This window comes from Bos indicus x Bos taurus, chromosome 10 (assembly GCF_003369695.1).
Source record: "Bos indicus x Bos taurus breed Angus x Brahman F1 hybrid chromosome 10, Bos_hybrid_MaternalHap_v2.0, whole genome shotgun sequence".
Classification (NCBI taxonomy): Eukaryota; Metazoa; Chordata; class Mammalia; order Artiodactyla; family Bovidae; genus Bos; species Bos indicus x Bos taurus.
In genome coordinates this window covers 102,149,833-102,177,158 of record NC_040085.1, presented here as the reverse complement: position 1 = coordinate 102,177,158, position 27,326 = coordinate 102,149,833, and the positions used below count along the sequence as shown (strand labels likewise).

Genomic DNA, 27,326 nt, shown 5'->3' with positions numbered 1-27,326 from the left:
CCTACAGCCAGTCTATGAGGTGAGTGCATTTGTTCTCCCCATTTTACAGACAAGGAGACCAAGGGCAGCACTTGCCCGCAGTCAATAACTAGTCAAGTGGTCGAGCTTGTGTCTGAGCCCAGATGGTCTGGCTCCAGATTATGTATTCTGTGCTGTTTGAGAATGTGAATACTTTGAAGAGCGAGCCTCATATGCTAGGTGAGCGTTGGTTTGTTTGTTAAAAGTGCCATGAGATTGAGTTCAGCTCTGCATTAGGTACCAAGAGGCCTCTGAGGTCAAACTGAGCCTCATTAAATTCCAGGTTCAGGGACTTCCCTCGTGGTCCAGTGGTAAGAATCTGCCCGCCAATGCAGTGGGCATGGGTTCAATCCCTGGTCTGAGAAGATCCCACCCGCCGTGGAGCAGCTAAGCCCGTGAGCCACAACACTGAGCCTGTGCTCTGGAGACCATGTTCTGCAGGAAGAGACGCCACTGCAATCAGAAGGCCGCACACCACAACTAGGGAGCAGCCGCCACTCGAGCAGCTAGAGATGCCTGAGCAGCAGCAGTGCAGCCCGGCGCAGCCCAAAATAAGCAAATAAAATTAAAAGCAAAAAGGCCCGGGCTCAGGGGGAAACATGCTCGTTGGCTGGCCCAGCGCCACATCCCCGCATCCTCTTCTCGTGCCCAGTGGACGCTCGGTGTTGTTTTCTGAATGAGGATGGACATCCTTTGACTCATTTCCAAAGGTTAAAAGGAAGGAGGATGGGAGGGGGCAGGCCTTTCTATATCCCGTGTTTCCCCAGAGCCTGGGAGTCGGGGTGAGGGGAGAGCCAGTAGGGGGGCATGTTGTCCTTCCGTCCAAGCCCCTGCGGCAGTTTATCTGGCTGTCTAGACAGTGTGTTAGAAAGCAGAGACATCACTTTGCTGACAAAGGTTCGTCTAGTCAAAGCTATGGTTTTTCCAGTAGCCATGTATGGATATGAGAGTTGGACTATAAAGAAAGCTGAGTGCTGAAGAACTGATGCTTTTGAACTGTGGTGTTGGAGAAGACTCTTGAGAGTCCCTTGGACTGCAAGGAGATCAAACCAGTCCATCCTAAAGAAGATCAATCCTTAATATTCATTGGAAGGACTGATTTTGAAGCTGAAATTCCAATACTTTGGCTCCCTGATGCAAAGAGCTGACTCATTTGAAAAGACGCTAATGCTGGGAAAGATTGAAGGCGGGAGGAGAAGGGGATGACAGAGGATGAGATGGTTGGGTAGCATCACCGACTCAATGGACATGGGTTTGAGCAAGCTCCAGGAGTTGGTGATGGACAGGGAGGCCTGGCGGGCCGAGGTCCATGGGGTCGCAGAGTCAGAGAAGCCTGGTGACTTGAGGACGGCACACACACAGGCAGGGCGTCTGTCTGTCACCCTCCGCGGGCTGGAGCGGGGGGCTCGGCAGGGCCCCCAGGCCTCGCGCGCCCATCCTGCCGGGACCAGTACCTGCTCCCCAAGGCGTGGCCGCCTGGCCAGCTGAGTGGGCCGCCTTGTTGGCTCCGCGTTTGTCAGGAGGAAGCCCTCGTTGCTAAGCCTCATACAACCCTCGTTAGGTTTGCAAAGAGACTTCTGAGGCTCCCTCCGGCGCGCGGCTCTCAGGCCCTTCGTCGCTGTATCCAGGCGGCAGCCGGCTCACCCCGGGATCAGAGAGAGTCCTCTGCTAACGAGGCCAAGGTTGTGGGTTTGGTCCCTGTCCCCCGACTGCAGCGAGCCATCTGTCCTCACGGACGTGTGTCACTGGATCTGAGGCGAAGAGCGTGTAGAGGGAGAAGCTGGGATCCATTCTGGGAAAAACAGCTCCCTGACAGCCGGCCAGACGCGGCCTCCTGGAGTGTGAAGGATGTCTTTTTCTTCCCCCACTTTCCAGATCGGGAGACCTGGTTTCGATTCCAGACATTTCCCATGTAGATGATACTAATGTCATATAAATGAAGGGGAAGCATTTCCAAACCTGAGAACAAAGAGAAATTGACCTGGAGATGCACTGAGTTTTGTGTTAGTCGGTCAGTCGTGTCTGACTCTTTGCGACCCCATGGACTGTAGCCCACCAGGCTCCTCTGTCCGTGGGATTCTCCAGGCAAGAATACTGGAGTGGGTTGCCATGCCCGCCTCCAGGGGATCTTTCCTACCCAGGGATCAAACCCAGGTCTGCCGCGTTGCAGGCAGACTCTACCATCTGAGCCTCCAGGGAAGCCCGGGTGCGTTTCTGGTTTCTGGAGTTCTAAGTGATGACAGTGTCCAGACGTGGTGAGGTGCATCTCCTAATGTGTAGTCACGACTGTGAAATCACCGTTGTCTGTTTCTTTCTCCGGGGAGTGCACAGCTTACTAGGGGCCCCTGGGTACCTGGTCAGCTCTGTGAGGCCGCTGGGACAAGGAGAGGTGGGTACACTGTGGGCCTGTCCCCTTATGGTGGCCGCAGACACAGATACAAGTGAAAATCGCGTGTTGAATGTTGTCCGTGCTCCAAACACGTGCGCCCTGCAGACAGCACCGGGAGTGCAGGAAAGGCCTCTGAGCGGGTCTTGGAGGATGACCTAGGACTCTTCGGGCAGAGAGCGGGGCATGCAGAAAGGCGCCTGGGCAGCACAGTTTCTCTGAAAGCCTTTTTTTTTTTTAAAACCTCAAACTCCTCGTTCTGCACACAGCCCTCTCGAGGCTGCCAGGCAGGGCATGCTGGGCACGTTGCCTGCGTGTCACTGCTCCTCCGACATCATGCTGCAGACCCGGTACGAGGCGGATTCTGTTTAAAGTAACACTTGCCGAGCTGCCTGGTGATCTGTGTGCAGGGAGAAAGGAGGGGGCAAGAAACAGGGAGAAAACGCATGCCCTCGGGGTCTTGGTTCACTCAGCTCCTGGCAGTTCTGAAGTTCACTCATTCAGTACGTAGTTACTGAGCACTCTCTGCATGCTGGCTCTGTTTGAGGGACAGAGACCTGGGTCCTCAAGGGGCCTGCGGTCTCGTCGGGGATGTGAGGACACGCGTGGTTCCTGGTGCTTCCCTTGTTCACCATGTGTCCTCAGGGACAAGCCTGGAACCCACGGTGTGATGAGGTTTGGCTCTTCACAACCCCGTGGGCTGCAGCGCGCCAGGCCTCCCTGTCTCTCACCGTCTCCCAGAGTTTGCCCAAGTATGTTCTGTTCTTAGTTGCTCAATCATGTCCATCTATGCAACCCCATGGACTGTAGCCCACCAGGCTCCCCTGTCCATGGGATTCTCCAGGCAAGAATACTGGAGTGGGTTGCCATGCCCTCCTCCAGGGGATCTTCCTAACCCAGGGGTCAAACCCAGGTCTCCTGCATTGCAGGCGGATTCTTTACCGTCTGAGCCACTGGGGAAGCCCTGCCCAAGTTTGGTGTTGAGTAATTATGAAATAACATAACACTTAGGTTCAGAACACCAGTTGGTAAGAAAGAATGTGGAAAAAGCCAAACGATTTCTTAGCTTTAAGAGATCTACTGTGTTGACTTGTTCTAAAATTGATCTTTCAAGTTCTCAACCACAGACAAGGATAAAAAATATTGAACCTACGCTAACAAGTAGCTTTCCCTTATGACCTAGGAATTGGACATCTCGTATGAAAAGTGTTTTATTCACAGCAGAACTATGAGTTTGCATGACAATGACGGTTGATATTGAATTTAAGTGCACTGGTGACCTGGGCCAAACTCTGAGGCTAGAAGATAATTTGGAAGGACAAACTGGAAGAGGAGGGATTGTATTTTCCCCTGGCTCCGAAGAAGTGTGTGTGAAAATGCAAATGAATGTAAAATAATGGATTGAGCTTGCTGTTGAAGTCGCTGCCCATCACCAGGTGAAATGATTCTCTAGTCTCTGAGTTGCTCTGAGGCTTGGCTTTCCGTTTGGAGTTTGCTTCTGCGGCTCTGGCTTCCTTCCTGTTTGTTTCCGCCTTGGTTTGATAGTTCAGAGACAGGTGACAGTATTCAAGAGCTGAGTGTGCTGTTCCGAGTCACAGCAGAACAGGACATGAACAGACGCTGCTGTAAATTTGTACGTGAGAATGTAGATTTCAGAGACCAGCCGTCAGAAATGCTGATTTCAGGACCCAGGAGGTCAAGAAGGGACCGGTGCTGGCCAGTCAGTGCCCCCCTGGCGTCCTCAGGGGGTCGTGCTCCTGCCTGGACCTCAGGGCATTGAGACCTGGGAGGAGGAGGAGGGGCTGGGGGTGCGGGGGGAGGAGCCGGTAGAAGAGGTGGGAGGAGAGAAGGAAAATGGAAGCAGGTCAGGGCTGGAGGGGAGCGCAGCCCCGGGACCGCGGGTGGGCCTTCCTCCGTCTGGGTTTGCCCCAGCTCGGCTGAGGACGCACCCGAGCGCTCCCTGCAGCTGGGGCCCGCGGCAAAGCAGGGCTGCGGCCCCCCGCGACGTGGGCGGGTTTCGCCCTCCTGTCAGCCAGCTGGTGCTCCAGGGACTCGCAGGCCCTTTCTCCTTGGTGAGGGCTGAGGTGCTGGGAACTGTCCCCCGCGGAGGCAAGCTCCCCCAGCTCAAGAAGCGAGGTGCAGGAGGTGAACCCCGAGTTCTGACTGCTCGCCAGTGCCCGCTGCTCGAATGCTGGCGAGAGCGTTTTTAGAGACTCGTTTCCCATAATGAATTCTGACATCATTGCACTGTCTCAGTCAGGGGTGTTGAAACGGAATAAATGACCTCATGTCAAGGGTCTGTGGAAACCCTCAAACCCAGGAGAGTCCTTGGCTCTCTTTCTCTTCGTTTTGGAGTGGAGTTTCTAAGCAGCAGTTCATTCGAGCTGTTTCACGCGTGTCAACACTTAAGAATAAACGAATAGTTTAGAGACACGAAAGCAACCCTGTGGTTTTTATTTCCCTCAAATTGGGGGTATTTCATAGCCTCTAGAATGTAATTTTTGCAAGTTAATCTTTTTCTGTTTCTTTCTATCATGATTATCTTAAAAAAAATATTTTTTCTGCCGTCATGGCACCCGTGGAAGTGATTGCTTGAATAAAATTATGTGACTGTAGAAGCATGTGAATGGTGTAAGAGCTGCTGGTGGTTGGATGTCTCTGTATTTAGGACACTTTGTTCCTTTTCTGACGTTTAGATGTGCGACCTGCCCCCTCCAGCCCCCTCCTGCGGCCGCCAGCCCTGCGCTGGTCCCCGCGCTGCGGTCACTGCGGACTCTCTGTTGATGAGCACAATCTGCAGCCGAAGCTCTTCCCAGAAAAAAACTGGAAGCAGTTTGAGAAGAGCGCGGATTTGCTCAGAGGCAGGGCAGTGCTCCGGCCGCCCTCCGGCGTGGCTGCGGGGCTGGCCGGCCCGGGGGCCGTGGTCCCCGGTCACGGGCACTTCCTGCAGCGGCCGCCGGGGGGCGCCGGCCCTGCGCGGGAAGACCGTCCGGCCTCCGCACGGCAGCTCTGCGCCCGCGGCCCTCGGCTCCCGCGGCGAGCCTCGCCCTGGACACCCGGCTGCTTCTCCCGCGACAGCGGGTTTTCTTTCCAGTCTTTGAACCAGTTCCTCGGAGTAGCTCATTCGCTGGGATTACTGGAACCGTTAGATTTATATTATGTACATATTAATTTGCATATTAATCATGTAAAACAGACCTTCCCCCACCCAGTATTTTATTTTAAACGTTTTATTTTGGATTAACAGTGTCGTGATGGTTTCCGGCGGGCGCGGAGGGACCCAGCCGCACGGCACCGGACCCAGCAGCGCCCGCGCACGCAGGCTGCGGAGGAGCGCGGAGCGAGCCCGGCGCGCGGGCCTTGGGGACCCGTTTACACGCAGCCTGTGCGCGCGTGCTCCCAGGCGCCCCGGCCGTCCCTGCCCCGTCCCTCCCCCGCCCCCACCGGCACCCCGAAGTCGGTTCTCTAAGAAACAGGCCTTTCTTGGGTCCCCGCTGTTCTGTTCCTCCTGCGAGCGTCGTCCTGGGCTGAGAGCGCGCGTTTCCGCTGTCGGGAAGGTGAGAGCTTTGGCGGAAAGCTCGCAGCCGGCCCTCTGGCTGCTGTGACTGAGCGAGCCGTTCCCTTTGTGTCTCGGTGGACTGGGTCATGTCGGGATCATTTCTAGCTAGAACATTCTGTGCTTCTGTAACTGGACAGGTCTCCCTCAGCGAGGAGGGCCCGGGAGACGTGCTGAAGGGCCAGCTCCCACCTGGCGGCTTGCCCCTGAGGTACGGCGTTTGGACTGAATGCTGCCTACCGTCCCCGCCGCCGAAACAGCCGTGTAAACCCGGGCCTCCGACTGCGTTGCCTCAGCGCCGCCTTTACTCACACAGCTTAAAACGCCATGCTTTGTTCATATGTGTGTGCGCTGTGTGCGCTCAGTCATGTCAGACTGGTGGCCCTGGGGACCGTAGGCGCCAGGCTCCTCTGTCCTGGGATTTCCCAGGCGAGAATACTGGAGTGGGTTGATCCTTCCTTCTCCAGGGGATCTTCCCCACCCAGGGATCGAACCCGCCTCACCTGCATAGCAGGCGGACTCCTTACTCCTGAGCCACTGGGGAAGCCTCTTTTTGTGCATACTAGGAGTTTACTCTGGGGTTCTGGACCAAAATGACACTGCTCTGTCCCGCCTGTCCCTTTCTCAGCTGTAGCTGTTCCTTCCCCTCACACCCCGCCATGTTACTTAAGAGAACGGAGCTTCAGTCCAAAGTGAATATACTCTGTTGCCTGTGAACACAGATCCCATAAAAGCAAATGAAGGGGAAAGCAGCAGAGATTGCATGTTCCAGGGCCTATTACCTAATTTTTATTCATGTTTCCGTTAGTGCTGACTGGAGTCCTGAGCACAAGCTTCTCTTTTTATGCTGCCGTAAAGCCTCTGATCCGATATCATCTGATATGTGTGGGTGAGAGGACTATGGGAGCGTTTATGTCCCGGCGCCAATAAACCATTATCTTCAAGTTCTGGGGGTGTTCTTGTGAATGAGAGCCTTGGGATGTCGTGTCGATATAAGACACGAGTTAATAGCCCCGAGAGTGCTCAGAGCACTCGGAGCCCACGTGTCATTTGCTTTCATCCCTTTGTGCAATTTAAAGTGTCATCCAAGGAGAGAGCCGGATACCTGGCCTCTGCTGCGCCAGCACCTGCTGACCTGCTCGGCGGCTTTTTGGAAAGATGAGATGTGTTCTAATGAGCAGGTTATAAATATCACTGGGTTATGTCATAGGAGGTGGCGGTGCTCGGTGTAAAGGGACCTGCAGGGAAGTGATCCCAGCCGGCCGGGCCGGGCACAGCCTCAGAAAGGGGGGACAGACACGTGGGGTCTGGGCGTGTGGGTCAGGGTGAAGCCAGGTGTGATTTGCCCCTTCACAAAACGTGCAACCCACGCGGTGAGGTGTGTGGCCGTGTGTGAGATGCGCTGACCTCAGCCCAGGGGCACCTGCCCACTCGGGAGGGGCTGTGACCCTCTGTCTGCCTGCTGGGGTTGGGGTTAGGCTGGGGGGGCGCGGGCGGCTTTACTGGGCAGTCCTGTGTGTTCTCGAAGACAGAGAGCGCTTGCCCGATGGAGCCCCTGGGTTTTCATGCCTCTGCCCTTTGTCTCGCCCACAAAGGAGGCAGGTCACAAAACCCTTTCCCACACTGCACACGTTCCTGTACCTTTGTGCCAGCCATTCTGGGATGAAAAGAGTTCAGCACCACTTAACAGAGCAGGCTGAGCTACTGGGGGTGGAAGATAGACTCGTGAAAGATATCTTGCCTTTTTTTTTTTTTTTTTTTGCCTCAGATCTGGCTTTCCAACATTTCTTTGCTTGAGAAACTCTGACTGTGGAAGCACCAAAGCCCATCAATCTTAGGTCAGATTTTTCAGACTTGAGCAAAGACGGACAGACACGTGCCGAGCGATGGTTCGCTTACCGTCTCGCCGACAGCTTTTATGTAGACAAAATGCAGTGGAATGTGTGTATAAAATATTTAACATTAATAGGCGCCGGATGGGAGCCCTGTCAAATTCTGTGTGCCCACAGGAGCCTGACAAGAGGAGTCGGGAGATTCAGAGAGCTCCTCAGAGCGGTTGAGACCAGAACAACCCAAAACCTGCGGATGGTAAGTGTGACTGCCGACTTGGTTCAGGCCCGAAGGCGCTGCGGGCGCCTTCTCTCGCTTTCGTATATAAATTATATATGACGTATCATCACACATCAGGTAATACAGACGTTATACATCTTAAACTCTATCAGTGAAGCATATTGTTATACATCATTCATTCACCAGTTTAAAGTCGTTGGAGTTTAGTAGTCGCAAAATTGTTCAGCCGTCATTTATATTTCAATTCAGAACTTTCTCATCACCCCGCAAAAACCTCCGTGCCTGTTACTGGTCAGTCTCATTCTACTCTTCCTGCAGCCGCAGGTGGCCACTAACTCACCTCCTATTTCTGTGGATGTGCCTGTTCTGGACACGTCACATAAGCGGCTTTGTGCGGCACGTGGCCTTGCTGTGACTGGCTTTTCTTAGCCCCACGTTTTCAAGGCCCACCCGCCCTGTGCTCTGTGTCTTCACTCCTCTCCCCCGTGGTTGACGTTCCAGTGTGGGACAGAGCCGTCTTTATTCAGCCACCAGTGCCTAGGACACTGGATTGTTTCTGCTTGTCGGCTCTCATGAATACCGCTGCTGTGAACATCCTCGTGCACGACCCTGTGTGGATACTTGTGTTCGTTTTTCTTGGGTATATACCTGGGACTGGGGTTGCTAGATCACATGGTGACTCTACATTTGACCTCTGGAGGAACTGCCAAACTTTTCCAGACCGATTGCACCATTTTAGGTTCTCACCAGAAGTGACGGGCGTTCCAGCTTTTCCACGCACTCGACAGCACTTGTGTATTGTTTCTTTTCAGTTCTAGCCTCCTAGTGAGTGTGACGTGCTGGCTCACGGTGGTTTTGACTTACATTTCCCTGATGGCGAATGATGGACATCTCAGTCGCCTCTCGGCCACACTGTTAAATCGAAAGGCGTGCACCCTGTGTGGCAGCCAGCACTGGGCCCTCTGGACACCAGGGTGGTTAGTGTGCTGAAGGGTCATACTGCACCTGAATGGGGCAAAGCACGTTAGATCCTAGGAGTACCTAGCTGTTCAACTATACTGACCATAAAACCCAGAAATAGGAAAGCTAGTTAAATACACTGGCTGGTCAGCAGCTTGGCTCGCCTGTGGACTTGAGTTCTGTCTCCTCCCTTTTAAACCTTTCACTCTCCTGCTGGGAGGCTCGTAGTCACACCTCCACAGGGTGCCCTTCAGAGCCGCAGTCACCCAGCATTTGCGCGAAGGGCTCTGTCTTTTGTCATCCGGGCTGTCGTCCGCCCGTTATCATGCATCCGTTACCATGGTTTTTTATTTTTTTGTCCACACCACCTGGCATGTGGAATCTTAAACTCCCTGACCAGAAACTGAACCCACGCCGTCCGTAGTGTAAGCCTGGATGAAGTCTTAACACACTGGAGCACCAGGGAAGTCCGTCGGGAATCCTTTAAATGCTGTGAGTGTTCAGTTGGGCGAGGCTCAGCCACTCCCGTCACAGGAAATGAGGCTGTATCTTCGTTTTGGCGTCTCCAGAACACTAGGATGTGGACGCACGACTCGCAGGTCCAGGCGGCTCAGCCACAGGCTCTCCTGGCATTACAGTGCCAAACATCCTCAGTCGTGTCGGACTCTCGGTGACCCCACGTCCCGTGGCTGGCAGGCCCTTCTGTCCATGGGATGCTCGAGGCAAAAACACTGGAGCGGGTTGCCATCTCCTCCTCCAGGGGGTCCTCCCAGCCCAGGGGCTGAAGCCGTGTCTCCTAAGTCTCCTGCATTGGCAGTGGGTTCTTTACCACTAGCGCCACCTGGCAGGCCCAGAATTATAGGAGGTAAAACAAGATGGATGACTTCACACACACACACACACCCCAGCAAGAACTCGCTCGGTCTTTGACATTTATTTATGTGTTGATATGATTCATGGGTGCCCTCAGAAGTTCAAAGAAAACGTTTTTTTGATCAACACAGTTCTTTAAGCGAAAAAAAAAAACCCTGCAAAAATATGGATAAAAATTATTGCCACATGTCTTTTCTCTCAAATTGACCTCCCCCCCATTCCATAAAACTTCCCAACTGGTCAGCATGAACAGCTTAAAAGATTTGAAAGCATAATGAGAGTACTGGCAAGTGTTCTTGTAATTGTTTTAAAAGCTCACTTAGCCAATCTTTCAAATTCTTAAATATAGACTCTCAAAGAATATATATTTCATTAAGGAAATGAATGGTTCTTCTTCATTAAAAGGCACGTGTACACGGACTGCACCACAGGAGTCTGCCTGTTGCTCACGCCAACATTATTTTCCAGAATTAGAGAATATTTTCTATGATTGTGTAAGGGTTATGATTTTCAATCAATGTGTTTTAACTTATAAAAATCCTGTGAGGTAGGATTCTGGCCAGAAATAAGTTAGGAACGAAGAGTGTTTTTGTTTTTGTTTTTTCCTGACAAACCCAGTGAAGAGGCTTCTAAAGGAAGCCTGTTAGGACTAAAGCTGGCCCTGGACACTTCCAGCTCTTAACTAACTGGTTACTGTTAACATGGGCTTCCCTGGTAGCTCACGGGGTAACGTGATCCATCTACAATGCGGGAGACCTGAGTTTGATCACTAAATTGGAAAGAGTTCCTGGAGAAGGAATGGCAACCCACTCCAGTATCCTTGCTTGGGAAATCCCATGAACAGAGGAGCCTGGCGGGCTACAGTTCATGGGGTTGCAAAGAGCTGGACACAACTGAGTGATTGACATGTTCACGGTCAACACGAGGGGAGTCACTTCACACTCAGTGTCACATTTGAGTTGCAGGCACACCTTTGGTCTTGGCTGATGGTCCACGAGTGACCTAAATGAAACTGTTTCTAATTCCTTGAGTGCTCAGCCAGCAGTGTGCATCCGAGACATCTGAGGCCTTTGAGCAAACACGCATCCCTGTGCCTGACCTCGGGAATGCCAGCCTGTGGCCGGACTCAAGAACCTGTATTTTCTACTTTCCACAAGTGATTCTTTGCCCAGCCCAGCTGAGAAACACTTCTCGGACATCTTCACTGGCGTCCTCTGGTTTCCACGGATGTGAGGAAGCTTCTCTAGCTATTGCCACTCGTGAGACAGGGTTTCTCGTGTGTGTGTGTGTGTGTGTGAGACTTTGTTTTTTTGACTTTTTATTTTATACTGGAGTACATCTTCACTGGCGTCCTCTGGTTTCCACGGATGTGAGGAAGCTTCTCTAGCTATTGCCACTCGTGAGACAGGGTTTCTCGTGTGTGTGTGTGTGTGTGAGACTTTGTTTTTTTTACTTTTTATTTTATACTGGAGTGTAGCCAATTAACAGTGTTGTGATAGTTGCAGATGGACAGGGAAGGGCCTCAGCCTTCCATAGACATGTGTCCATTCTTCCCCAAACTCGCCTCCCATCCAGGCTGCCACATGACGTTGAGCAGAGTTCCCTGTGCTCTAAGCAGGTCCTTGCTGGTCATCCATTTAGACATAGCGGTGTGTAAATGTCCATCCCAAGCTCCCTAACTGTCGCTCCCTCCATTGTTACCCACTGGCAATCTTACATTCCTTCTTTAAGTTTGCGAGTTGGTTTCTGTCTTGTAAAAAAGTTCGTTTGTATAATTTCTTTTTAGATTCTGCACATAAAGGATGTCATACGATTTTTCTCCTTCTCTAAGACAGTGTTTCTTAATTGCTGTCTGATTCCTTTTCGATTAGCTGATAATTGCAAATTTATAATATCCTTATGAGACGGAAATGACAACCCACTCCAGTATCCTTGCCTGGAAAATCTCATGGGCAGAGGAGCCTGGTGAACTGCAGTCCATGGGGTCACAAAGAGCTGGGCACGACTGAGCGACTAACACTAGGAGATGGAAAAGTTGCTTTGTAAACTCTGGAGTGAAACTATAGCAGAGAAGGATTTAAAAGTACATTTCCAGCAACCCCATTCCTAGATAAATACTCCAAATAATTGAAAGCAGGTTTTCAAACCAAAACTTATGTATGAGTGTTCACAGCAGCACTCCTTACGGTAGCCAGAAGATGGAAACAATTCAAGTGTCTACCGCTGATGACTGAATAAACAGGATACGATGGAGTATCATTCAGCTGCAGAGAGGAGTGAAGGGCTGGTTCATGCTGCTCTGTGGACAAACCTTGAAAAGACTATGCTGAGTGACAGGAGTCAGACACAGGAAGACCACATGTTGTTTGGCTCCTTTTATGTGAAATGTAAACCAGGCAACCTACAGACACAGGAAGCAGAGTCGTTGTTCCCAGGGTGCGGGAGGAGGGAGAGTGGAGAGTGACTTCTTAAAGGATATGGGGTTTCCTTTTAGGGTAAAGAGTGTTCTGGATCTAGATAGTGACCATGGTTGTACAACACCGTGAGTGTGCTAAATGCCACTGGATTGCACACTTTAAAATGGTGAATGTTATGTGAGCTTTATCACAGTTTAAAAACACATGCAAAAAAAAGTGCATTTAATGACCAGCTTTGTACAAAGAAGTTCAAGTTCTTCTTCCAGACCAGCTTTCTTCCTTTTTTCCTTTCATTTGAAATATATTTGGTAGTTACCAACAATTGTTAGGCATTTAAACTACAAGCTGTATGTGCCCTGAGTATAAACCGTAAAAGTGTCATAGACGTTGGTGATCTTGCTGATAATTTCTCCTCTTCAGTCTCCTCTGAACTTCATTTGTGCTTTCAGTGAATATAACCAACATCCTTCCTAATCGGAGGTACATGATGAGCTAATGCCTTTAATATATGCAATCACATCAAAACCTCATTGAAAAGCTCTCTCGGAAAGGTTAATACCTTGAGGGAAAATGAGGTCTGACGTGAGCTGTCCAGCAGCGGACAAGCAGACTGTCTTGAGGACAGAGACTTTTACCTTAGAATCCCTCTGTGGCAGATACATCCACAATGTGAAGTTCCTGTTCATTTTTCTCCTTTAACATTTTTTTTCCCTCAGCTAGAGCCAGTGGAGGTTATTCTTGCCAGCTGATGCTTCCAGCAGAAGTCATTAGTTTATATGACTGCAGTGAGATCAAAATGAGGCCGTAACGGGAGGTTTAAGAAAATGGTCCAGGAAGTGTTTAGGTCCTGAAAATCGTGTTCTTATGAGATCTTTACAGATGGCTCAGTTGGGGATGATCGGAGTGCATCTAATTTCACATTTTTATAGACATTTAAAGCCAGTGGGTCTTACTTGGGAATAATGAAGAAAATATGCCTTTACCCAGTGGTTATCAGGAACCACTAAGCTAGTGATTGGTTTGCATTTAGGTTTCCTTGTGGTGTTTTTAGAGATTTCCCATAGATGAAAGCCTAGCAAAGTTCTCTTCTGGAACATATTGGTTTAAAAAGTCTTGTTCTCAGAAGATCAGTATCCTTTGCCTGCCTCTTCCAGGGAACGCTAAAACCACGCGGGAAACCTGCTGGGTGGCGCTCTCTTTCCCTGCCTCTGGCTGAGCGTGAGGTCGCCTGGATCACCCTGCAATGCAGTCCTATTTTCAGAGGGATTTTTAAAAATTTCTCTTCTTGGTCACTGGGAGATGATGAGGACATCCGTTAGCACAGTTCTTAGTACCTGCCTTCTCTCCCGCCCCCAGTACGTCGTCCGCGGCGCTACTGGGGCTTCCCAGGTGGCGCTGGCGGTGAAGAACCCGCCGCTGCAGGAGACATAAGAGACGCGAGTTCCATCCCTGGGTCGGGAGGATCCCCTGGAGGAGGGCGTGGCAACCCACTCCAGCACTCTTGCCTGGAGAATCCCATGGACAGAGGAGCCTGGCAGGCCACAGTCCAGGGGGTCGCAAGGAGCCGGACAGGACTGGGTGACATAGCACGTGAGCACCCATGGTGCTGCCCCAGGCAGCAGAGCTACAGAGTTAGGAAAACACAGTAACCTGCATCCAGTCTAGGAGGACAAGACTCAGACATTTCTGAGTTTTCACAGTGAGAAAAGAGATACCTACCCGGCTTTGAAAAAATGTATTTCTTGATCAGTATCCATAGTTCCCACTTTGCCCTCTCTGCACTTTGCACAAGGCCAGTGGGAGCCTTGGGCCGGAAGACCCAGGAGGCAGGGAGAACAGGTCAGGGTCTCAGGTGCTGAGGGCCAGGGCAGGGACACGTAGGACTTGTCCTTGGCACGCCTAAGAAGGAAGACGTTCTAAAAATCTGCACCGGACATCCTCTTTTCATCAACAAAGAGACTTTTTTCAGGGATTACATCATCTAGGTTGAGTTCTGGCTTTCTGCCACCTTCAGGCTTTAGCAGGCATCGGTTGGAGAGTGATGAAAATATTTGCAGTTCACCTATTATTTAGTTAATATAAGAGCTTTTGGAAAAGAGCTTAACTAAAAATTTCAGGTCCAAAACATGTTTAGTGTTCCAGAATATAACAGAAGCAGGGCAGCATTTGAAGGGCATGAGGTTATCTGTTTTTTAAATGTTATTTTTATTGTCATCAACGGGAGAATTTTCATCAAAGTAAAAATGTTTAATGAGTCTTGGAATAGTGATGACCAAGTGGTGGCTGAAAAATATTCACTAAATGAGCAAATGAATGAGTGAATGACACAAAATAGATTGACGGCTGTCCCTTTGCTCCTTTCTGTCCCCAGACAATAGCCAGGCAGCTGGCGGAGATCCTGTTGCGGGGTATGTGTGAGCAGAGCTACTGGAACCCTCTGGAGGATCCGCCATGCCAGTCACCCCTGGACGATCCTCTCCGGAAAGGAGCAAACACGAAAACCTACACGCTCACCCGGAAAGCGCGCGTCTACTCAGGAGAGAAGTACGGGGACTGCTGCCTCATTTGTGGGTCGGGGATGGGAGGGAGACTTGGGGCCCCCAGGCGGCACTAACGGTTAAGAACCCGCCCGCCCAGGCAGGAGACAGGAGACCAGGATTCAGTCCCTGGGTCAGGAAGGTCCCCTGGAGCAGGGCGTGGCAACCCACTCCAGTGTTCTTGCCTGGAGAATCCCACGGGCAGAGGAGCCTGACTGGCTACAGTCCATGGGGTCACAAAGCATCAGACACACCTGAAGCGACTTACACACACACACACACACACACACACACACACACAAGAGTGTATAGACGTTCAAGGGTAGATTTTTTCTCTCCTGAAAGAGAACCAGACGAGCAAGTCTAATTTACCAGTTTAATAAAGATACCTCTTTATTTTTCATAACTTCAGCAAAATCCATGCACTAGTGGGGACCTTTTAAGTAAGAAAATGCTCTCATTCTTATCTAAAATAGCTTGGTTGCTATTCTCAGTCTTCACTGTTGGTTTTGGGATTTTCATTCAGATTATTACAAGAACTTCAGCATCATACAAAGTTATTAGTAAGCCAGAGCTCACTTTTTTTCTTTTCCTCAGCAATTCCTTGATCCTTTGTTTAAAAATTTGTTTTACACCGAATTAGCTGTAAGAAGAAGGAGAATTAAGTAATTAACAAATGATTCATAATTTATAAGTGACTGAAAGGTGACGTCTCTGTAGAGTGCGTTCATTGTTTTCGGTTTTGAAGTTGGGCTGGATCACCTCTGAGGATGGTGGGGTAAGGGTCCACGCCAGCTCCCTCTGGGCTTTCCCCCTCGGGAAGGAGTAGGCGGGAGACAGAGAGAGGCCCCGAGGCGGCAGGAAGACAGGACCCGGCGTGGCTCATTCCCGACTCCTCCCTTCGGAGCCTTCCTTCCCGTCTTTGTTCCCACAAGACTGAGGCTGGTGGCTTTTCACAACCTCGCAGTGAGGGAAAGAGGAACATGTGTGAATAACTAAGGACATCTCCTTTAGTCACTGTGCGGTGGGAAAATGGCGGAAAGCCCTCAGGCTGCTGCTGCTGAGGCCCCGGGGAGCGCTGACAGACATGGGGACTGGAGGGCTATCGCGGTGAGGCTTCTGAGCACCGCTCTGCAGCTTCGGGGGCAGCACTTCTCAGGGTAACTGCCTCTCAGTTGGTCAGTCAGTTCAGTCGCTCAGTCGTGTCCGACTCTGTGACCCCATGGACTGCAGCACACCAGGCCTCCCTGTCCATCACCAACTCCCAGAGTTCACTCAAACCCATGTCCATTGAGTCAGTGATGCCATCCAGCCATCTCATCCTCTGTCGTCCCCTTCTCCTGCCGTCAATCTTTCCCAGCATCAAAGTCTTTTCAAGTGAGTCAGTGCTTCACATCAGGTGGCCAAAGTATTGGAGCTTCAGCTTCAACATCAGTCCTTCCAATGAACACCAGGACTGATTTCCTTTAAGGATGGACTGGTTGGATCTCCTTGCAGTCCAAGGGACTCTCAAGACTTCTCCAACAGCACAGTTCAAAAGCATCAATTCTTTGGCGCTCAGCTTTCTTCCTAGTCCACCTCTCACATCCATACATGACCACTGGAAAAACCATAGCCTTGACTAGATGGACCTTTGTTGGCAAAGTAATGTCTCTGCTTTTTAACATGCTCTCTAGGTTTGTCATTGGAGAAGGCAATGGCACCCCACTCCAGTACTCTTGCCCGGAAAATCCCATGGACGGAGGAGCCTGGTAGGCTGCAGTCCATGGGGTTGCTAAGAGTCGGACACGACTGAGCGACTTCACTTTGACTTTTCATTTTCATGCGTTGGAGAAGGAAATGGCAACCCACTCCAGTGCTCTTGCCTGGAGAGCCCCAGGGATGGGGGAGCCTGGTGGTTGCCGTCTGTGGGGTCGCACAGAGTCGGACACGACTGAGCGACTTAGCGGCAGGTTTGTCATAGCTTTCCTTCCAAGGAGTGTCTTTTAATTTCATGGCTGCAGTCACCATCTGCAGGGATTTTGGAGCCCAAAAAAGTAAAGTCTCTCACTGCTTCCACCTTTTCCCCATCAATTTGCCATGAAGTGACGGGACCGGATGCCATGATCTTCGTTTTCTGAATGTTGAGTTTTAAGCCAACTTTTTCACTCTCCTCTTTCACTTTCATCAAGAGGTTCTTTAGTTCCTCCTTGCTTTCTGCCATAAGAGTGGTGTCATCTGCATATCTGAGGTGATTGATATTTCTCCCGGAAATCTTGATTCCAGCTTGTGCTTCTTCCAGCCCAGCGTTTCTCATGAGGTACTCTGCATATATGTTAAATAATCAGGGTGACAGTATACAGCCTTGACGTACTCCTTTTCCTATTTGGAGCCAGTCTGTTGTTCCATGTCCAGTTTTAACTGTTGCTTCCTGACCTGCACACAGGTTTCTCAAGAGGCAGGTAAGGTGGTCTGGTATTCCCATCTCTTGAAGAATTTTCCACAGTGTATTGTGATACACACAGTCAAAGGCTTTGGCGTAGTCAATAAAGCAGAAATAGATGTTTTTCTGGAACTCTCGTGCTTTTTCGATGGTCCAATGGATGTTGGCAATTTGGTCTCTGGTTCCTCTGCCTTTTCTAAAACCAGCTTGAACATCTGGAAGTTCATGGTTCACGTATTATTGAAGCCTGGCTTGGAGAATTTTTAGCATTACTTTGCTAGTGTGTGAGATGAGTGCAATTCTGCGGTAGTTTGAGCATTCTTCAAAGAAAGCATTGCCTTTCTTTGGGATTGGAATGAAAACTGACCTTTTCCAGTCCTGTGGCCAATGGCCACTGCCTCTCGGTCTTCTTAAACTGACCCTGGTCTTTCTCTCTCTCATCATCTTGTTCAGTTTGCATTTCTTGTATGGATTCAGACTAGTGAGCGTTTTCTTAACTTTTTCCTGCATTCCTTACCCCTTATCTGGATTCATAGAACATCTGTTCTAGCAGTTCTCAAACTCTCACTTTTAAAATGCTGACCCCTTATTATGAGCTATTTAGCATCAGGACTGAGGTTCTTTTTTAGGTAATGTTTTTAAACCTTAAAAATAGACCCTAGATTTTCCTCTGCTTTGGATGCTTCATAAGTGCCAGTATTTTGAAGACTCCAGCTCTTGCTTCCTCCCGCAGTCAAGTTTGACATGTGGATGAAGCTCTGTGTCTGTCTGGGTGCTACTCCAGTGTGCCCTCACCTCTTGAAGGAAGCAAAGCTCAGAGTGCTGGCCGTGTCTCCCTTCTTTCCAGAACCACTCAGTCTTTGCCATACATCAGCTTCCCCATCTGTACAAGAGTTATGGAGGCAAAACATAGATCAAGTTAAATGTAGTTATTAGTTAATGGGAAGATTCCCATGCCATGAATGGTTATTGAGACACAAATTTCACTTCACACAAATAGACACAGTCATTTTTATTAATGTTTTGTTGAGATCTAATTCACATACTATACAATTCACTCATTTAAAGTGTACAATGCGCTTTAATATAGCTTTTAATATAGTCACATTGCTCATCACTGTGGTCAAATTTAGAATATTTTATTACCCCCAAATAAACCTAGCACCCCTTAGCCTGCCTTCCCCCGAAACCCTTATATTTTCACATGAATTTTGGGATCATTTAGTCTATTTCTACAAAAAAGAGCAACTAGGATCATGATAGGAAATGAGTGTAATTTGTAGATTAATTTGAGGAGCGTTGCCATCTTAGCAGGGCTTCCCAGGTTGTGCTAGTGGTAAAGAACCCGCCTGCCAATACAGGAGACTTAAGAGACATGGGTTCGATCCTGGGGTTGGGAAGATCCCCCGGAAGAGGGCATGGCAACCCACTCCAGTACTCTTGCCTGGAGAGTCCCTGGATAGAAGAGCCTGGCAGGCTACAGTCCATGGGGGTCACAAAGAGTCGGGCACGACTGAAGTGACTTAGCACACGTGCGCACCATCCTAGCAATAGTAAGTCTTCATGACCATGAAATGTCTTTCCATTTATTTTCCTTTAATTTTTTTGACAACAATTTGAAGTTTTCAAGGTATAACGTTTGCACTTCTTTTGTAAACTTACCTAAGGGCGTTTTGGTGTGTGTGGTATTCTTTTCAATACTATCATAAATGGAATTGTTACTATTACTTTTATTTTGGGGTTGTTTGTTGCAACTATATAGAAATACAATCGACTGTCTGAATTGAACGTTTACGCTGAAGTCTTGCTGAACTGCTTTATTAGTTCTAATAGTTTTTTAGATCCCTTGGGATTTTCTATATACAAGATCATGTCGTCCGCAAATACAGTTTTACTTCTTCCTAACATGGATACCTTTTGTTTCTTTTTCTTTCTTCCATTGTATTCCTCCTCATAAGAAGCACTTGAGGTGGCTTAGATAGAGAAATGCACATTAGATTAGACAGTTATCACAAAGTGAAGAGGAGGCTAGAAACGCCGATTTTGTGCCAGGAAGCGGATAACGATTTTTCGAACCCTAGGAGTGCCACACGCCATGCTGAGCCCCTCTGTAGGCCTCAGAGGGGAAAGAATTATCCTGGCGCCCAAATACAGGTCCGAACCTCCTGGCAACCAATGCAGAGGCTTTGGTAAGGATGAGGATGCTGTCTGAAGGATAACAATGAGGGACATTGAAAGATCCTGATAACTACTTCATGTCAGAACCGAAGGGATAAATGGCCAGCTCTTCCATCACCTTCCTCCAGATCTAAGGCTCCAGTTTCCCAGCTCCGCAGCCTGAGGCCTGGGGGCCCAGGACCTCCCCTTGACACTCTTGGGCCCTAAGGGGACACATCACAATAGGAGAGCCCAGCAGTTTTCACTGTCCACCCTGAGCTCCGCAGGGAAGAGGGAAAGAACGGCCAGAAATAGGTCTAGAGAATTCGTAATTGGCGGGGGGTAAACTACAGTCTGCAGTTTTTCAGGTGTGTCTCAAAACTGTCCTTTCCCTTCCTCTGGTCCCTGCTTCTTCCTGCAGGTCCTCAGAGCTTTGCAGCGCCCCTGCGGACCCATCTTGCCTGCCTTGAAAAGCGTAGAGGATACAGGAAGGGTAGAGGAAGTAGAGTTAGAATCGGTTAATGTGCTACTTGTTAGCAGCTCTGGTTAAAATAACACAACCTCACATACAAGCAGCCTAGACGGTGCAGATGGAATCTGGGGATTATTTTGGACGCAGTTTGCTGGTGTTAAGTCACAATTAGCATGGGCTCTCTCTCTTTTCAGTTAGTCTGGACAATGCAGAGCTGGCTAGCTATGGAGCAAAAAAAAAAAAAAAAAAAGCTTAATGTTACTGCTTTTTTTGTGAGGCCCCAGTTGCATGTGAACATGAACCAGAATGTCAGGAACTGATGGCAGGATGGACACACACACACACACACACACACACACTCACATGAGCATTCTGAATTCAAAGCCTGTAGGCTCTATTTCTGAATTTAAGGGGAAAGAAGAGTTCTCTCTTGTAAAAACCCAAGGGACCTAAAGCTACCTCTTAAATGAGGTCACTGCAGATTCTAGAATCTCGCTCCTTGCTCACAGGCGCCCCCCTCCCCACTTTTAAAAAATTTTTTAATTGGAGGATAATTGCTTTACAGAATTCTGTGGTGTTCTGTCAGACCTCAACAAGAATCAGCCACAGGCACACCCATGTCCCCTCCCTCCCGGACCCCCTCCCGTCTCCTCCCACCCCAGCCTGCAGCCTGAGCTCCCGGAGTCGTACAGCAGGTTCCCATTCTATCTATTTCACACACGGGCCTGTACATTTCCACGTTACTCCCTCTTCCCATGTCCATAGCTCTGTTCTCTATGTCTGTTTCTCCCTTGCTGCCCTGAAGCTCACAGGCGCTTTTTTTAAATCTTAGTCCTGAAAGAGCAATAGGAACCGTCCCACAGGTGGTCTCCTTACGTCCAGGATGTCCGAGTTGTAAAGTCTCAGCCACTGTACTTTTCTTACTCCTCATGGTCTTTTGACACAGTACAAAAATTGCCGGCACTTAAAAAGAACAAGTATTTAGAATCATTTGGAAAACACTTTTTGACCATTTGGGGGTGGCATGGGGCCTCATCCCTTCTCTTAAGTTAAATGTAATAGTACACCAGGGAAGGTGTAAATTTAGTCTTTATTTAGTCATCTCCAAAACATCCAGGCGTTTGTTTGTTTGTTTTTAACCAAGTTAACTTCTTGTTTTCGGCCCCACTGTATGGCATGCAGGATCTTAGTTCCCCAGCCAGGGACTGAACCTGTGCCCCTGCATTAGGAGCGTGGAGTCTTAACCACTGACCAGGGGGAAGTCCTTAACCAAGTTCATTCTTCCTGCATTAGGAGCGTGGAGTCTTAACCACTGACCGGGGGAAGTCCTTAACCAAGTTCGTTCTTCCTGCATTAGGAGTGTGGAGTCTTAACCACTGACCGGGGGAAGTCCTTAACCAAGTTCGTTCTTCCTGCACTCTTCTAGCATTCCACAAAAAAGACTTGAGTTTGGCCCAACTTGTGATGCAACTCACAGTTCTACTCAAGGATTCTAGAGCTTTAGAATGGAGAAAATCGCAGGAAGTCTTTTAAAATGCTCAAACCAGAAAAAAAAAATGATATAGAGAATGGAGATCAGAGTTATGTTTGGCTTTTATTGTTCTATAATCCTGAGCAACATTGAGCCTAAAAGCCTTTCCTTTGAATCCAAGATGTTGAGTCTAGCCAAATTCCACAAAATTGATCAATAAGACAGTTCTTGTGTGTTACCCCAAAATACAGCATGTGTGTTTCTGTAAGATAGCTCACTTAGCTCACGAAACTCTTACAGTGTCCTAGGAATTATCCAAACTCTAAAATTGCTTCCAATCTCCTATTTCATCGAAATGACAATATACAATATGCCAGCTAGCAAGTAAGATATAAGAAGAGTACCGGGTAGTGAAATGTCTGCAGTTTATAACTCATAATGGGTTTAGGAGAAAGTCTGTGTTATTGAGACAATGTCAGTTTGTACTTATCAAAATTTCTGCCTCTATAATAGTCACAAATGTTACTTGAGCTTTTAACTTGGTTTCTACAGCTTTACTCTGCTACCTGCTATTTAAATGCATAGTTAAAATGTATAAATTCCATAGAAGTAAACAAATTAATTCAAGTGTCCATCATCCAGCATTTTGCTTGGGTTCTATACTATATAAAAATCTAGAAGCTGTTAGCATTCAGTCCTGCTCTTAGTCATATATTTTGTGTTACTTTGAAATTGCCATATATCAAAGTGAATTTTCTTTATACAGCATTTTTTGTCCTCAAGAAAATACTGAAGAAGCCCTGTTGTTACTGCTGATTAGTGAATCAATGGTGAGTAGAATATGTTTTTACATTTTTCTTTCACCGATTCCTTTAGTTCCTGTTTTGATATGGTGACTCCATCAGGATAGTGACTCTTTCTTTGCATAAACAAGAAGAATACTTTCTGAAGGGGATACCTGGTGGGAAAAATAACTACAGTGGTTTAAAGAGAGATGTTTCTAATTCTTGGGCTGGCTAGAAATGGCCCTAAGTTGGCCTGAAGCGTGAAGCTTCTCTTTCCCTTAGCAATTAGCAGGCATCTAAGTTCATTCATTTATCCACAAAGTACTGATTGGACAAGAACACGGTTGCATATGGGTAACTACACCTAAAATGACCATCAGGGGAAACTTAAATTGGTGGGGGGCGGGGAGAAGCCCTCAAGGGTAAACCTTTATGAGCCCTCTTCATTTGCCTTGGTGGGAGGGAGAATTTGGGGGTGAAACACTGGCTGTATTGAACCTCGGGGAGAAGCCCTCAAGGGTAAACCTTTATGAGCCCTCTTCATTTGCCTTGGTGGGAGGGAGAATTTGGGGGTGAAACACTGGCTGTATTGAACCTCTGGTTTCCGTAGCAGCAGCCTGATGAACCTGCCTGTGTTCCCACCCAGGTCCTCTCTCCAATCCCCCACCTGTTCCCCAGGCATTGCAGAGTCCCAGGCCAGGAGAGCCCACTCTGTTACCCGGCTCTGCTGTTGGGAGGGAGTTTTTGCCAGACCATCAGATTCCTTTGAGATGTTTTCTTAGTGTTTGGCCAGGAGATCGAATTTAGGTCTAGAATTTCATCGTTCATCATTTACTGGGTTTCTTCTTGGCACTTCGCTAGGCGTGACAGCCCAGCTTGAAGCATGCCAGAGTAATGTGGGTCATAGTAGTTAGTACCTTGGCACGTAAATGATGTGTGCTGAGCACCTGAGCAGAACAGCAAGCCTTGGGGCTTGGAAGGTCATGTGCCCACCTACTCATTTAGACGAGGGACTAGAGGCATCCTTTAGTGGCCTCCTGTTCCTTCTAGCAGACATCCTGTCTCCTGTAACTCCCAACCTGCTGGGCAGGCAGGAGGAAAAACAAGGAGAAAAAGGAGGTGTGACTAAAGCAAGAGAAGGTGGTCCCCTCTACTCCAAGCTTACAGTTTAAATGGAGGCGGGAAATATTCCAGGGAAGAAGACTTAGAAACCCCTCTACTCCAAGCTTACAGTTTAAATGGAGGCAGGAAGTATTCCAGGGAAGAAGACTCAGAAACCCCTCTACTCCAAGCTTACAGTTTAAATGGAGGCAGGAAGTATTCCAGGGAAGAAGACTCAGAAACCCCTCTACTCCAAGCTTACAGTTTAAATGGAGGCAGGAAGTATTCCAGGGAAGAAGACTCAGAAACCCCTCTACTCCAAGCTTACAGTTTAAATGGAGGCAGGAAGTATTCCAGGGAAGAAGACTCAGAAACCCCTCTACTCCAAGCTTACAGTTTAAATGGAGGCGGGAAATATTCCAGGGAAGAAGACTTAGAAACCCCTCTACTCCAAGCTTACAGTTTAAATGGAGGCGGGAAATATTCCAGGGAAGAAGACTCAGAAACCCCTCTACTCCAAGCTTACAGTTTAAATGGAGGCAGGAAGTATTCCAGGGAAGAAGACTTAGAAACGGCTGCTGAGTGAAGAAGGGGCAGAAGAGGCTGCGGTTGGGCAGGGAGGGTAGGTTTCTTGCCTTAATTTAAAGCTTTGGGTTTTCTTTTTCTGTGAAATGGCCCTGAGATGTTTACAACAGGGAGACTGCTTGAGTTACCGCATCTTTTTATTTGGAAGCCCTTTGACGTCATTGGCCCCACTTCCTCTGAAGGATACAGGTCGCCTCCATGGCTCATCTTTCCTTGACTGTCAGCTGGTGACTGCGGATGGTGTCATTTACATCCTCTCCTCTGCCTTGGCACAGTCGCGGAGGCGCATATGTGCACAGGCCAGCACCTGTGGCCTCCTGTAACTGGTATTCAGACGAGCAGATCTCGCTGTGCTCCGTCGCAGGTTCTGTGGCGGGTGGATGGGGCGGGGGGAGTGCTCACTGCCATTCCCTCCTCCTCACGGGGCTCTTCACAACCTGGTATTTAGCTTCCTTTGGGCAAACTCGGTTAGTGACAGTGGAAAAGTCCTGAGAGCATGGTGACCATACACTTTCGATCTCTTGGACAATTCTGATTGAAAATTTGTGTTGTGTTGTCAGGCTGTGTGCATTGCAGTTTGGAATTTGGGAAAGCTGGTGACATCTCTAGAATGCATGCTCTCAGAGTCAGTGCCTTGGGAGTGACGTCTAACTCTCCTGCTCCCTCACTGCAGTGATAGACCCTAATAATACTCAAATTTCAGATCCCCTTGAGGCAGTCAAATTTGACTCTGTCATATTTAATTTCCAGAAAATCTCTTCAGAGGATGATGAAATCCAAATGATGACAGTAAATAAGAAGGACGAGGTTTGCCAACCAGGACAGTTATCTTCTCCCTGTAAATCATTCCATGGTTACGTAGGTAGAAATCTAAATTAAGTTGCCTTTGGAAGCCTTTTTTCATGTCCCTTGATTTTTTTTTTTCTTCCAGTTTTTAGACAGAAAATAGATGTGCTCAATTTCAGAACCAAAATGAGAATTGCTGTGTTGTGTGTGTGTATGTGTGTCTGAGAAAACTGTATTCTCCTCTGGTCCTGATTTTAACTTAGAAACATAAATTTGTCAATGGTCCCTCTGCCTACAGGAACTCATTTGGAGTTGAACTGTGTTCTTACCTCAAATCAAATTAGTTTCTCCAGGAGAAGGGAGTTATCAGAACTGTAATTTAGCACAGTTACCACTGAGACAGCATTCTGGGATATTTATTATTTGTGGACCTGCTTGAGATTCTGTACTGTACCTTTTTAATCAAAAGGCACTGATAGACTTTCTTTTTAAAAAGAAAAAAGGAACACGTTTGGCATAACCTGAAAATCTTTCTTAAATGATGTTTTGTTGTGTTCCCTTCTGTCCCAGGTCGGTCTCAATATGGAACATTTGGAGGAAATAAATCAAATGAGACCACTGGTAGCAGGCCCTATTTCCCTCACAGCTTCTTTTGTTGGCTCCAAAGGCATTCCTAACCAGAAAAACTTACAATGAAATTTTAAAAAGCAGGCTTGTTTCCATAAGAGATGACTCACTTTGTAGGAAGTGGCCTGTCTTATATATTTCTTATTTGTCTTTGACATTTAAGAGGAAGGAGTTTTAAAATGAGTAAGTACTGACAGGAGGCTACAAGTCCATGCCTTGGACTCACACAAAAGAAAGCATCCATCTCATTAGTGACTGAGAAGGTGTGTGCATGGCTTTTCCAAGTGTCAGGCTGGAAGGTAAACGCTGGGCTGCCGAGACTAGGGACCCTGGTCTCTCGAGAGCCAGTTTCACAGGGAAAATGGAAGGGCCCTTTCTGTGTTCCTAGGGATGGCTAGGTCTTGAGCCTTCTGTTAATTAGAAGGAAAAGAAGACAGGCAAAGTCTAACTTTATTGGTACTGAACTCCCTGTTAGGGAGAAAAGGAAAATGAGCTACGTTTAGAGTCTCCAGTACATGTGATGTGTTTGGAGGAACTGGTGGAGTAATTGCAAAAGTAATGAAAACAAGTTGCCATGGAGAGCAGTTGATTTCTAGATAAATGAGATGAATAAGCTTGAATGCGCCTGCGGTATTTCTGTGCTGAGCAGTGGGGGTGTGAAATAGACAAGCCTCCTTGTTCTCCCCAGTCCTTTGCGCTAACATCTTTAAAAACCAAAGTCTGTTTGCTTCTTACTTTCTCTTCTACATCTGTTCTGTGCTTCCCTGAACAAAGTTGAAGGAGTCTTTGTAGTCTTTTCCAGTGAAGCTATCATACAGAGATTTGAATGTTGCTTGGGTGAGAGAGGGAAAGATACATCTCTGTAGGACTGATGTGCCCTGATAACACCGTTTGGCAATGGAAGTGTGGGGCTGGGGATTTTCTCCTGCTCTTTCATGTAGAGGAGAAGCAGGATCCATAAGTGAGACACGGCAGGGCTTCATCTGATGGATGATTCTGCTGCCCCGGAGCGCAGCTGTGTCCGCTGCGTGGCTGGCTGTGAACCTGAGCCCAGGAGAAACCACTGTGCTTTGCATCCACTCCTGAAGCTTCCTCCAGGCGCCTGCCAATGCGGACAAGTGCCCTCCAGGCCTTCTGAGTCCTGCGGTGCTCTGGGGATCTTGAGTAAACGACCCCTTACTCACTCCTGCCCTTGTCCCCAGGCCCTCGGCAAGCTCTCAGGGGCAGCAGGCCCTGAATGGCTTCCCTGCACAAAGCGATAGCTGTGTGCACGGCCAGCTCACCATCTGCTTCTCTCTTCCGTGTTGTTTTCAGGCCAACCGGGACGCTGTGCTGAGCAGGATACCTGAGCACAAGAGCGACCGTCTCATCAGTTTACAGAGTGCATCTGTGGTCTATGATTTACTGACCATTGCTCTTGGAAGAAGAGGCCAGTATGAGATGCTGTCAGAGGTACAGCCCTTGAGTCTGGTTGACTTCCAGGCAGTGGGTGGTGCTGGCGGTGTGAGTGCTGGAGGACCTGGGCTACCTGGTCTTCACACATACACACACACACACACACACACACAGGCGGTGTGTGCACTGGGAAGAGCTGGCGGACCTGGTCCTGCCACACACACACACACACACACACACCGCCCCCCTCACTGGCAGCCATGTACCCTCGGGCCCCTCATCTAACTTTGGTTTCCTTCTCTGCAAAATGGGAATCAGGCTGCACAATGCGGTGGTAGAATTCGCTTGTGCTCAGTTCCTACTGGTGGTCCATAAACCCACTGGGGGTGAGTTTGTGTGTTAAGAGAAAGCGAGCGTTTCTCAGGCACTTTCTTCTTCAGTGTGATTTCCACACTGATCCCCATTCTCCGACCTGTGATATTAATTTCCTTGTAAAGCTGGTTTTATTTTATGTCAAGTATTGAGGCGTAACTCCTGGCGCACTAACGACTTCCGGCCCAGGGTGCGGCGAGTGAGCCGGGACTTCCGGCCCAACGTGTGTCAGGTGAGCCGGGACTTCCGGCCCAGGGTGCGTCGAGTGAGCCGGGACTTCCGGCCCAACGTGTGTCAGGTGAGCCGGGACTTCCGGCCCAGGGTGCGTCGGGTGCG

General features: G+C 48.8%; 1 protein-coding gene across 5 annotated transcripts in view; it reads left to right on the top strand.

Annotated features, from left to right (window-relative positions):
- The window catches only part of TTC7B (tetratricopeptide repeat domain 7B), a 275,364-nt gene that overhangs the window by 129,321 nt on the left and 118,717 nt on the right, over positions 1–27,326 (top strand). For all 5 annotated transcript variants that reach the window (XM_027552728.1, XM_027552730.1, XM_027552726.1 and 2 more), the window contains exons 6-9: positions 7,970–8,048; positions 14,652–14,824; positions 22,106–22,169; positions 26,538–26,675. In XM_027552728.1, coding sequence (XP_027408529.1) covers positions 7,970–8,048; positions 14,652–14,824; positions 22,106–22,169; positions 26,538–26,675 — 454 coding nt within the window. The remainder of the gene's footprint in view (positions 1–7,969; positions 8,049–14,651; positions 14,825–22,105; positions 22,170–26,537; positions 26,676–27,326) is intronic.